The sequence below is a fragment of the Chiroxiphia lanceolata genome, chromosome 5, assembly GCF_009829145.1.
Source record: "Chiroxiphia lanceolata isolate bChiLan1 chromosome 5, bChiLan1.pri, whole genome shotgun sequence".
Taxonomy (NCBI): Eukaryota; Metazoa; Chordata; class Aves; order Passeriformes; family Pipridae; genus Chiroxiphia; species Chiroxiphia lanceolata.
This window is the reverse complement of record NC_045641.1, coordinates 27,074,620-27,086,234: the sequence shown is the minus strand read 5'-3', so window position 1 is coordinate 27,086,234 and position 11,615 is coordinate 27,074,620. Positions and strand designations below refer to the sequence as shown.

General features: G+C 35.6%; 1 protein-coding gene across 2 annotated transcripts in view; it reads right to left on the bottom strand.

Annotated features, from left to right (window-relative positions):
* Positions 1-2,274: 2,274 nt before the first annotated feature.
* The window catches only part of BMT2 (base methyltransferase of 25S rRNA 2 homolog), a 34,390-nt gene continuing 25,049 nt past the window's right edge, over positions 2,275-11,615 (bottom strand). For both annotated transcript variants that reach the window (XM_032687610.1, XM_032687611.1), the window contains exons 4-5: positions 9,567-9,681; positions 2,275-4,810 (exon numbers count right to left, since the gene is read on the bottom strand). In XM_032687610.1, the coding sequence (XP_032543501.1) occupies positions 4,181-4,810; positions 9,567-9,681 (745 nt within the window). In that variant the 3' untranslated portion in view covers positions 2,275-4,180. The remainder of the gene's footprint in view (positions 4,811-9,566; positions 9,682-11,615) is intronic.

Genomic DNA, 11,615 nt, shown 5'->3' with positions numbered 1-11,615 from the left:
TCAGAGGAAGCGACATGGAGTTCCTGGAGTGGGTCCAGCGGAGGACAACAATGGATGACTACGGGATGGAGTACCTCTCTTACAAGGACAGGCTGTGGGAGTTGGGCCTGTTCAGCCTCAAAAAGAGATGACTGAGAAGTGACCTCGTCAACGTGTATAAATATCTAAAGGGGAGGGTGCCAAGAAGAGGGACCCAGGCTCCCTGTGGTGGTACCAACCACTGATGAACAAATAGTTCCACCTGAATATGAGAAGTTCTTCACTGTGCATGTTAATGTACACTGGAACAGACTGCCCAGCAAGGTTGTGGAGTCTCCCTCACTGGCGATACTCAAGAACTGTCTGGACATAGTCCTGTGCAACATGCTCAAGGATGACCCTGCTTGAGCAGGGAGGTTGGATTAGATGACCCACTGTGGTCCCTTAACTATTCTGTGATTCATCACAACTAGCCTCTTCTGCCCCTAGTCAAAGAGTACTAGGGCTGACACCCTTAAACATCTGAATGTGACCGTCTGTCTTTCCTGCCTCAATCATTCAGACAACTGATTCACAGGAATGTCAGTTGTCTCCAGAATCATTACTACTCTTCAAATTTTAAATAGAACAGGCCAACAGGCCTAAAAGTTACATGGGTTAAAAAAACAACAACCACCATAAAAACGGCAACCCCCCCAACCAACCAACCCAACCAAACAAAAAATCCACAAGCTGTTTCCCTTTAACAAACAGAACAGTGGAACTCTCAGTTGCTTAGGGAAGGTCACATGCTTCAGATGCTTTACCATCATTCGTAGACAGTACTTCATTGGTACTGTATCTATCCAACTGTGATTTAGGAATACTCTTCAGGCAACTATTGATACTTCTTGGTGAATATTTTACTTAGAAAGTAAACTCAGCAAAGTTTCTGTGCAAGTCTGTGAAATCAAACCTTTCCAAAAAATCTTCTTGGTCCAAATCTACAGGTCCAAAACAATTGAGAAAAACTGAGGAAACAAAGAAAAACAAGCAGAAAACCTGCTGCTGATTCATGGAGATATGATTAAAAGCCTTAGAATGATCACACTTTTAAAGCAAGTCAGCAAGACTTCCTGAAGCAGAAAAGGACAGAAAGGTTCTGCAGGAAGCACTACTGAGCACAGCTGTGAGATGCTATTTACTGATTCACTGTCAAGCAGAAGACCAGAATATACTGGCGAGGCTCTGCAGTGCTGGGGACACACTTCAGATCTGCTGAAATTGAATCTTCCCACAATCTGGATCTGAGAAGGAGCCTTGAATTTTCAGTTATTTGGCTTTCTTTTGCCATTGCCATCCTTTTCTCAACACCTCCAGTACTCAGAATCAAGATGTAGAAAAGTACAGCAATGACCTCAAAGGGGCAACCTACAACAGGTGCTACAAAAATATTTCAGAGAGATAGAGAAGAAATTAAGAATATGTAGTGAGAGATGAGAGTAACTGAATTAGAAAGAGGTCAGTCACATCCTAAGTGGGCAGGCAAAGAAACATGATACAGGATCAACTGGAGGAACTCCAAAAGCCCTTTTAAAAAGCAAAAACTTCAACTGAGATGTAGAAGCTGGAACTGAAGTACCAAATTTAACATCTCTACAAGACAACAACTTTCTCGATGATAAGGAAAATAACTCTGCATTGATTTCACTGGATTTCAGCATAAGAAGATTGTCCAGAAAGAAAAGACAATATCTCCACCCCAAAGAATTTTTTAAAATGTTTTCAGTTTTTCAGATGTTTTTTAATAAATGTGCTTTGTTCTGAAAAAGTAGTGACATAAAAGACAACAGAAATGCAAATACATATTTTCTTCATTTTCCTCTCCAGCACCTTAAGAATGAGAGATCTCTTGCACATGCATAATTTTCAAATATTTCATAACCTAGAAATATGGCTTCTTGAACCAAAGCCAAATATACAACAACTCCTGATACCTCCATTTTATTATTCAGGGAGGTATAAGTATTTATGTAAATCCCACTTTCTTCCTCCACCACAATCTACTGTCCCTTGTGAAAAAAAATAATACAAACCAAAACAAAAAAGGAAAAAACCCCAAACAAACAAACCACAAAACCAAACCACCAATGAACTCACTTCGGGTATTTAGAATGATAGTCAAGAAAACCAAGCTGTTATTAATCTCAGGTCCCTAACCCACAATGTTGTCACAAACCTGTCAAAAAGGTTTAAAGTTTGAATGTTAGTATTTTAAACCATTTTGAGGGGGGATAAATCTTAATCTGAATTGTCTTTTTTTTTGGTATTAATCACAAACCAATTTACACTAGTCAATGCCAACACATATGTTTTGTGAATCGGGACTCTTGTATGTCTAAACATAATTCTTTTTTTCATCAAAATATAATTGTTTGGTTTGTATTACTGTATCATTTAAATTGAATAACAAATTTGAATCAGGTATTTGGGAATGCTTTAAATTCAAGAAGAGACACAAAAAGCTTATGTTAAAAAATACAGCACCATAGTCCAGACCACATTTGAGTGTAAGCTAGACTAATGCTGATTACTCTATGCAGGAAATAGTATAAAAGAAAAACAGGCAGGTTAAAGTGTGAAAGTTTCAGTGCAAAATTCAGTGGAAGGAGTAAGTTTCATTTTTGTAGCAACCACTGTAAAATCCACACTACAACTTCAGTTTATCTGGTAACTTCTGTATTATAACTACAAAACGTCAGGTTAATATGGTGTATTTCCTCACAACCACCTGTGAAACTATATTAGTATTTTTTACCAATTTGCTGAAGTTGGACTTAAAACCATGACGTGGCACCTAGTTCAATTCATTTATTAGGCACTTACATATAAATTTAACAGCCTAACATTCAAATCTGAAAATTCTGGCCATTATTTTTAAATGGAGGGAAATCTAAGCTAAACTCATAATGAATCCTCCTTTATTTTAACCACTGAACAGAATTGGTTTTTCTTGCAAAAACCCAGAGATTCATTACACAAGTTAAAATAGATGTAAAAATAGATGTAACAGATGTAAAAATAGATGTTCCATCTCCTTCCAGTGCAGACCAGTTCTCAGTCAGCTATGGAGTTTTTATTTAACTGAACAGAAGATTTTTGGGTCTTAATAAGCAAACAAATGGTGTATGTTAACTTCACACGTGTGGTCTTAATACATGGCTTTATGCAAATATGTATATCCTTGAAAAACTTGTATGATTATGTTCCTTTTTACAAAATCAGTCTGTAGTTACCAGAAAACTTAGGAGGTCTACAAACAAGGACAATTCAAGAAAAAGTTGTTTGGCTTTAAATGCATAAATAATTTACTTTAAAACATGACAAAACCCACCCTGTCTCCCCAAAAAACACAGTCAGAAGTGAATACAGAACACCGTAATTGGGGAAATACTGATATATGTTAGTGCTTGTACACTCATAAAATTGCAAAAACATATTCCAGCTCTGAAGTGAAACATAATTGTCTAGACGTACCATACTTCTCTGGGGGGAAAAGCCTCTTCAGAAATCTCATGTCTAACTGCTATTTATGCAGTGAAATTCCACATGTATAACTACGGATGAATATATTCCAGTATTTTGGTGTTCTCTCAAGAGGGCTGCAATAAACATAAAATCAAATGTGCAAGCATTATAGTTTCTCCAGCCCAGGCTTAAGCAGAGTGAAACAAATTTTGGAAAAAAAGTTTTGTTCCATGATTAGAGAAGGGACATTTGTAACCAAGTGTCTTAACCTATCTGCACACTTAATTAAAGTGCAAATTATTTCTTCCTACATATACTTCTCAAAGCCCACCAACTCCAGTGCCTTAAGCTCAACCACACTGAGTTAAAATACTGAAACAACATTTAACAAATTAAATAGAATTCACACTTCACAGCACTAAAGAAAAGAATGGTACCTTTCTGGAAAAAAATTAGTGACACAAATCTAAAGAAAGTAACAGCAATTTATGCTATGACATCAGTCATTTGCATAAAACTTGTATTTTTTCACTTTCATACAAGAATAAATTTTAAAATTCAAAAGTAGAAAAAAATAGCAAACTCTGTAAACCTTTGCATTTTCTTTATGCAAACCATTTTTGTGTGTTGAGCCCATGTTAGTATAGCAAAATTAGTTAAGCAAGAGGTTTGAAAGGGCATTTCAACAACTACATTAACTTAGAAGCAATATAGGATCTTCTAGCTCATAGAAAGGAATTGAACTAGACTGGCTTTCTCCAGAGTCTGAGTCGTAAGGAGCATCAGGCAGCTCCATAAAACCGTAAGCTAGCTGTTCGTCTTCTGTATCTGATCGAACATAGCAGGAAGTGTTGGAATACTCCTCATCCTCTATACTGTTGAAATCCTGTGGGATATACAACATTCCTGGGTAGTTCCTGCTAACTAAGTCACTGGTTGTTTGCAGGGAAGTTTTTCTAAATGCCATCAGGTGCATGTGAGAAAACTTAGAATACTTGAAGCGTTTAAACCCCAAGGACTCTATGGCAATTTTCCAGCTTTTCATCATCATAGCCCGGCGATTCTGGTGAGATGAATCAGGAGTTATTACAAGCAATAAGCCATTTAATACGAGAAGTTCATGTGCCTTCTTGCAGCATATCCATCGTTGGTAGGGTGATGGAAAGTAAGAAAGGAGGAGTGAGAAAACGACGACATGGAACAGTTCTCCAGGTAGAGAATCAATGGGATTTTTCAGTTGCTTAAGAAAGGCATCTATAGCATCTTGTGCCAGTTGGAGAGGCTGCTGAATTTGAAGATTTAGGAAGTCACATTTGTATACGCTCTGGTGGAATAACAAAAACAGAAAACCAAGCACCAAGGTTAGTTTAAAGAGCAAATACAACCAAGACCCACAGAAAAATCAATGACCTCTCAGTTCCCTTGAGGAAATGTCAAGCCTGCTGAACATTCCTCTTACTATTAAATCAAGCAATCTAAAAGAAAAATTTAACACACATGCAAAATTTTAGATGTGCAGTATTTTACTAGAGATTTGATAGCTGAGAACTGTTAATATAAAAAAAATATTTAGCTCAAATAGAAAAAGTATCAATTCAGCTATCTCAAAAATGATTTAAGAACTCAGATAAGCCTACATTGCTTTTTTTATATCCAGGTGCTGAAAGCCTTTTGTAGGAAATGAGTAATTAGAAACTAAATTTGAGACCTCAGTATTTTCTACCAGTTCTTTAAAAAGAATCCAAGGAACTTAGTAGTTTGGTCACTTGGGAAAAAAGTGTCATTCTTCACTAGTACAGAAATAAAGAATGGTGAGGCAATATCCATTATAAAGTTACAGAACACTGACTGCTTTGCAGCAGTGATATAGGTACATGTTTTAACTTTGCTGTAAATGCAAAGTGTAGTGGTAAACATTTGGGCAATTATCAAAATAAGGTAAGGACTACAAATCGTTATACACTCAAGCTGTCAAAGACAGGAAATGACAGCACAATACAACATACAGAAGAGTAAATTCTTAGCATCCTTAATCACAAAGCACTCAAAAATTAAAGCATGCTATTTAATGAATTTAAGTTTTGACTTAATTTATATCATCAAAACCTGGGACTGACTTTCCATAAAAATGTATTAAAATGTATTAAAATATAAAGTTTTGATCTGATAGCAAAAAAAAAATAATTATTAATGCCTAGAGAATGTGCAGTGAATGACACTAAACAGGTAAGTGAATGTCAAAGCAGACACAAAACACTCTGTGGAGCACCTCTGAAAGGTTACACCTGCTGCATTTTAATACCATGAAAATATTTGTAATGTGTTTTATGAAACAATATTAAAAAAAGATTACTAGAACACTATTGCAGAGGTGTTCTTTAAAGAACTGATATGCACAATTGTTTCCAAGTACAAGATAATGTAATTTCTTTATATACATAAAGAAAAAATGTAATTTGGTTATATAAAATCACAATCTCTCCTGAGAGTGAGCAGAAAATTAGAAAAAGTAATCAATGTTAAAAAAAATCTGAGATTTATTTTTCGTTAGCTTTAATCTTGGCCTTCAATATGTAAAAATCAAGAAAAAGATTTGCATTATGTGGCTACAACCAAGAAATTTTAATTGCAATCATTATACTTGCAGAGCTGTATTACGTTTCCTTGTAATACTTAGAATAGGAAATTAACAGTAGCAATTTCATGATATCCTCTTAAGTTTTAAAAGAAGCATTTGAAAACTAATTGTTCAGAGTGACATGCCAACTTTACTTAGAACTTCAAAACTTAAAAGACTTAAAAAGTTAGTGGTTACACAAATACAGTTGAAAAAACAATTTAGATTGCAAGTATTTCTGGGTAGTGGAGAAATACAAAGCAGTTATGCAGAAATAATGTTAAAGACAGTTTCAGGACTAAAGTATGTTTCGAGTGGACTCGGAATTCTGTAGGCAGTTTTAGGACAAAAATGCCGCTAAACTGGAGTTTGCTACTAAACTCTAGATAGGGAAGTCTTGAACTGATGTTAAAGTCCTCACAGATACTGAAACAGCAGTCATATCTCAGTGTATCTGCTGACATTTAGGAACACAGTCCTACTTATGTGAATAATTTTCACAGATATTTCACAAAATATTCTGAGTTGGAAGGGACCCTCAAGGATCATTGAGATATATATTCTAATTTTTAATTCCAGTACACTTCCAAACTCTTTTTTTTTTGTCTCAGACTGTATTTACTCCAATACAACATCTGCTGCATATTCAGCATGTTTTGCAGCAGTATGAAATTTTACTTGGATTTTCCCAAAGTGAAGATTCTCCCTTCCTTTCAATACTTTCTTTTTTTTTGTAGACAAATTAAACTCCTCTAAGAAAACAACCACTGATTCTGGACTATCTGTGTTTTAGGCAAGATGTTTGAAGGAATAGCCAAGAAAGACTCTGGGTTGTGTCAGATTACCCCAGCCTTAGTTTCCCTCCTCCTAGTTTCTAATACTGCATGTTTCCCTCAGTGTGCCTTACACTGAGGTACACTGGAAATGGGTACACACTGCCTAGCTAAAGGAAATATTAATCTTTTCTCGGTGCAGTTCCCCCGCTCTCTCTCAAAATTCAAAACCTTTTAATGGAAATATATTTCCATATTCATATATCTACAGTTTACATTCTTTGTACACAAAAGAGATGCTAACATTTTGAAGACATTAATCCATTTGTTATGTAACTAACATTCCAGTTCCTCTCCTAGTATTTCCACAATTATATCCTTCTTATTCCTCAAATTAACTGAATTATTTTACTCAACTACTTAGTCTATATCCAAAGCATTTCTATATGCAGAAAGTGGATTAATCTACTTTTATTAAAGAAGGAATTATTCAACCCTCTACACAATGTTATTCAAGACACTGACTCTCTAAGAAGACTCTGTACTTAAACATGTTTCAAAGAGTACTTTGGCATCTTGCCTAAGAGATCTGCTAAATCAGAAAATGTTATCAGTTCTTCTATTCTCAGCTTCTACCACAAGTTATCAGATCAATTTTTCAGGTCAGAAGATGGTATTAACTACTGTAGCAAACCTCTAGCTATTATTTAAAAAATCTTAAATCAGTCCACGCAACTGCTGGCCTAAAGATAAATTTATTCAGGAGGTTATGGTGCTGATGCAGCCCATAGTAGAGTCATCTTCAAAACGTCAGGGCTCATTAATTCTGTTTCGGAGGTAGGCCTAAGCTTATTCTAGCACATGCATTTGACTGTGCAAACTGTACTCCATGTCACTCCAAGAACACTTGCTACTAGGTTTCAAGGTGCCCTGAACATGCCAAAGTACCCAAAAGAATGGAGTAAGTTAGTCAGCCGGAGAGAGGCCTCACAGTAAATATGTGTGTAGCTACATGTACAGTCGCACTCTGGGAAGCTCCTATCATGAAGCTATAGAAATCAATTATCATTCCCTTGTAGTGAGAGTCTAAAGAACTGGTTAGTACACAGAAATTGTGTATGTTCCTCCACTAACTCTACAGAAGTTACCTTCCTGAGGCTTTTCCAACAATGTAGCTTTCTTATGAAAACAGAACGATAGACTAGATAGAAAAATATTAACTATGCATACCCAAAAATTAATGGTTAGGTTCAAACGATATAACTTTAGGTGCCTAGGCTCCCATTACAGTCACTGGAGAACTAGTCAATACAAAATCCAATTCATCTCACCATCAAACACCAGACATTTAGCTTTCACTATTTTTAATAGATCCCCATTAACTGTAATAAGAACTTAGAACTTGAGATGTAGACACTGAGGATCTATGTATCTTAGCTGGAAATTCACTTGCCATGTATTACCATTTTGGATGCTAGTGGCGGCCATTTCAGTGGCCTGTGTCTCTTGTACATGCTGTGCCATGCCCAATAGCCCTATGCAGATGTTCTACAGCCTCTGAAGTGGTGGAAGGCAAGAACATTTGGGCAACTGATGCCTATTTTTCAAATTAGGCAAGATGGAGTCCACTTGAAGTTTGTGTTTTACATGAAACTGATATTGAACTACTTTTAAAAGCAATTAATCAGACTCAGATTTTTAAATAACATCTTTCAGTATCTTTAAGCATATACACAAAATACAAATTAGGTGTTAGTGGACTAAACGTGGTAGCCACAACAAAATACCACACATTACACATGTAAACCACACTGCAGCAAATAAGAGAACACGGCTTTCAAGGTAACTGTGTTATTTTACTTGTACACTTCTTCTCACCTCTCCACTTCTAAAGAGGATTACCTTAGGCCACAGATTTTAACAGAGTCTGATTTTAAACTGTAAGTGGTCAAGGTGTGTATGATCAAAGGCTTTTCTGTTTTCTGTCAGAAATGTATATCTGCGTCTTTTTCATTTTTATTCCACTTCATCATTTTGCTTGGTTGATAAATGTGATTAGCACTAACAAAAGTTGGGTCAAGAGCAGAAGACAGAAAGAACATATGATTACAGTAGAATTAATGCATTTGAGAACCTTACTACCTAGAGAAAATGAAGCAACTTACTCCATATGTGCTGATAAATTTGTCCTCCGGATTGTGAAAGTTCAATAATATTACTAGCAATAAACAGAAATGCTCCCTTATAATGCACTTCTGATTAGTAAAGCTCCTCAGAAAAACTCACCAACTACAGTCACTGATCATTTCCTTCCGTCAGCGAATGCAGCTTCTGAGAGGTTCTTGCCTAAGCATAAGCCCACTTAAGTTTTATTTATGCCTTTTAAAATGCAAGGACTTATCTGAAATACCATTAAAAAAAAGACAGCTACTAAAATTTTCCAATTTTAAGATTAAGAACGCCATTAAAAAAGGCATAGCTCTTGAAAAAAATATTTTTAAAAGAAAACACAACTAGGGTTTAGAGCCTGTTCAGGGGAAAGGATGTAGTAGGAGTGCCACAATTCCTATTATAGCACAGATATTTTGAAAACATACTTAAGTATTAAATATACTTTTTTCATAGTAATTTTGAGATATTCTAAAAATCTGAGAATCAACTTTATATTAAATTCAGCAAACATTACATACCTCAACAGCTGGAACAATGTCTATGCCAACTGTCAGAAATTCTTCAAACTTCAGAAATGGATTAAAGCAGCTACCAACATCAAGTAATCTGATCTTTCCCAAGGAGTGAAGGAACCTAAGAAGCAGCAAGAATTCAGTTTTATCAAATGTTATTTTTAAAACTATATTCTCAATTACAATTTCAGATAGCTAATGCAAAAAATTCTCACAGAACACCATAGTAGTGACTAATAGAAGTGAATGTCTTACGTCAGTTGCTGGATACCTAAAGAACCAAGCTCCTTCAGTAAAAGCAGTCGGTGCTCAATCAGAAGAGTCTTGTTCAGAGCAGCTGTAATATTATTAATTTGTGTACTTGTAGTAAGTAAATAAAAAGGCAAATTGCATGTCCATTAGACAGGCTTTCTCTTATTGCTTTGTGTTTCTCACTTACCTTTTTTGTGGTATTTATTGGTGAAGTCATACTAGACATTAGAGTTAAAACTGCAGGAGTTGAAAAGGGAAACTGGCAACACTATGAACTATGTAGTTGACAATTCCATTTTAAAGGGCATCTGAAGTCAAGTGGCATAATTGGTTTAATGAAGACAAGAAAACACATTCCAAGGTAAAAACCCCAACAACTATAAATGAAAGCATTTAGTTATTCCTTGCAAATTTAAAACAATATTTTATTTGCTTTATGTTAGCAAATTTTTAACAGATGACTGCTGGAGGTTTACTCCAATTCTGTTCCTAATGGATGCTGTGAAAGAGCTAGATCAGTCCATGCAGAGTCACAAACATAAAAACTAGCTGTTTAAGTTGTAGGGAAGTTATTCTAAACATTTAAATGAAATGAAGTATCTCCTCAAAACTACTAAGGGGGGGAAAAGTCTATTCCATGCCATGTATTCAATTTTCTTTTTGAGAATCCAAAAGGTTTTTAATGAGAAACAGTCAAAACCAGCCATCTAGTTTAGGAAAGAGGGTCCTAAATCAGAGTACTTCTGAACTACTCTAAAATGAAGATTTATCCTGTAAGAATTGTGGAGAATATCTGCCACTGTGTGATAACCCTATTCGAGGTGAAATTATAAATAAGAAGGCCAATATCTCTAATGCTAAACACTTAAATATGCTATCAAACAACAAAGGTAAAAAAAAAGGGGAGGGGGGATTAACTTGAGAAATCATGACTTCATTACTTACTCCTCAGACTGATAGAAAGAAGTTGACATACTGCTAAAGACACTTGAATAGACAATGGTGTTCCAGAATGCTACAGAGATGCACACATACCCTTTCAAAACTTCATGGGAAATGAAAAACGACAAACAAAAACCCCACACTGAATAACTGGCCCATCATCTTCTCAAACAGATTCCAAAACTTACTGAGTTAAAAAAACAGAGAGGTGATCAGAAAGAAAACAGCAGACTGAAGAAACAAAAAGAGGACATTCTTGTACTGTCTGGTAGAAGTCCCCATTACAGCACAGCAGAAGATATGCTACAGGCTGGCAAATGAGATTTGCCTTTTCTTTGGAAGCTCTGATGTCACCTATGACCAAATGGAAAACCAATCTGAAATGCCTTTATGACGATAAAAAACACCATTGTTCTTTTCTTGAAGCTAAATACATAGTTTAAGAAAAAAAAAAAAAAAGATGTGTGGCAACTTTTGAGGATAGTGACTGCTGACTTACCTCTGAAAGCATTCTTACCTTCTTAAGGATAGCCTCCTTTACCAAGGCCCAGAGTAACATTCCTGGTCTTCAAGTTTGCAACAACAGGCATTTTTTTCATGACTAAGGCAGTTACTACCATATATAATGTAGCATCAGGTAACATCAATGCACCTGTACAGAAGTACTGGCAATCAGCTGTCTTGTCATTGTTTAAAGGTTTTGCCTTGTCCTGATACTTATCTAACCTGATATGCTGCACTCTTGAAAGAATTAGAATTAGAATGTTGCACTTAGTTATCATGAATATTAAGGACTCAGCTGTTACATATCCTACAATCAAAGACACATTTTTTTATTTTCCTTGCATTCTGAATTTAGAG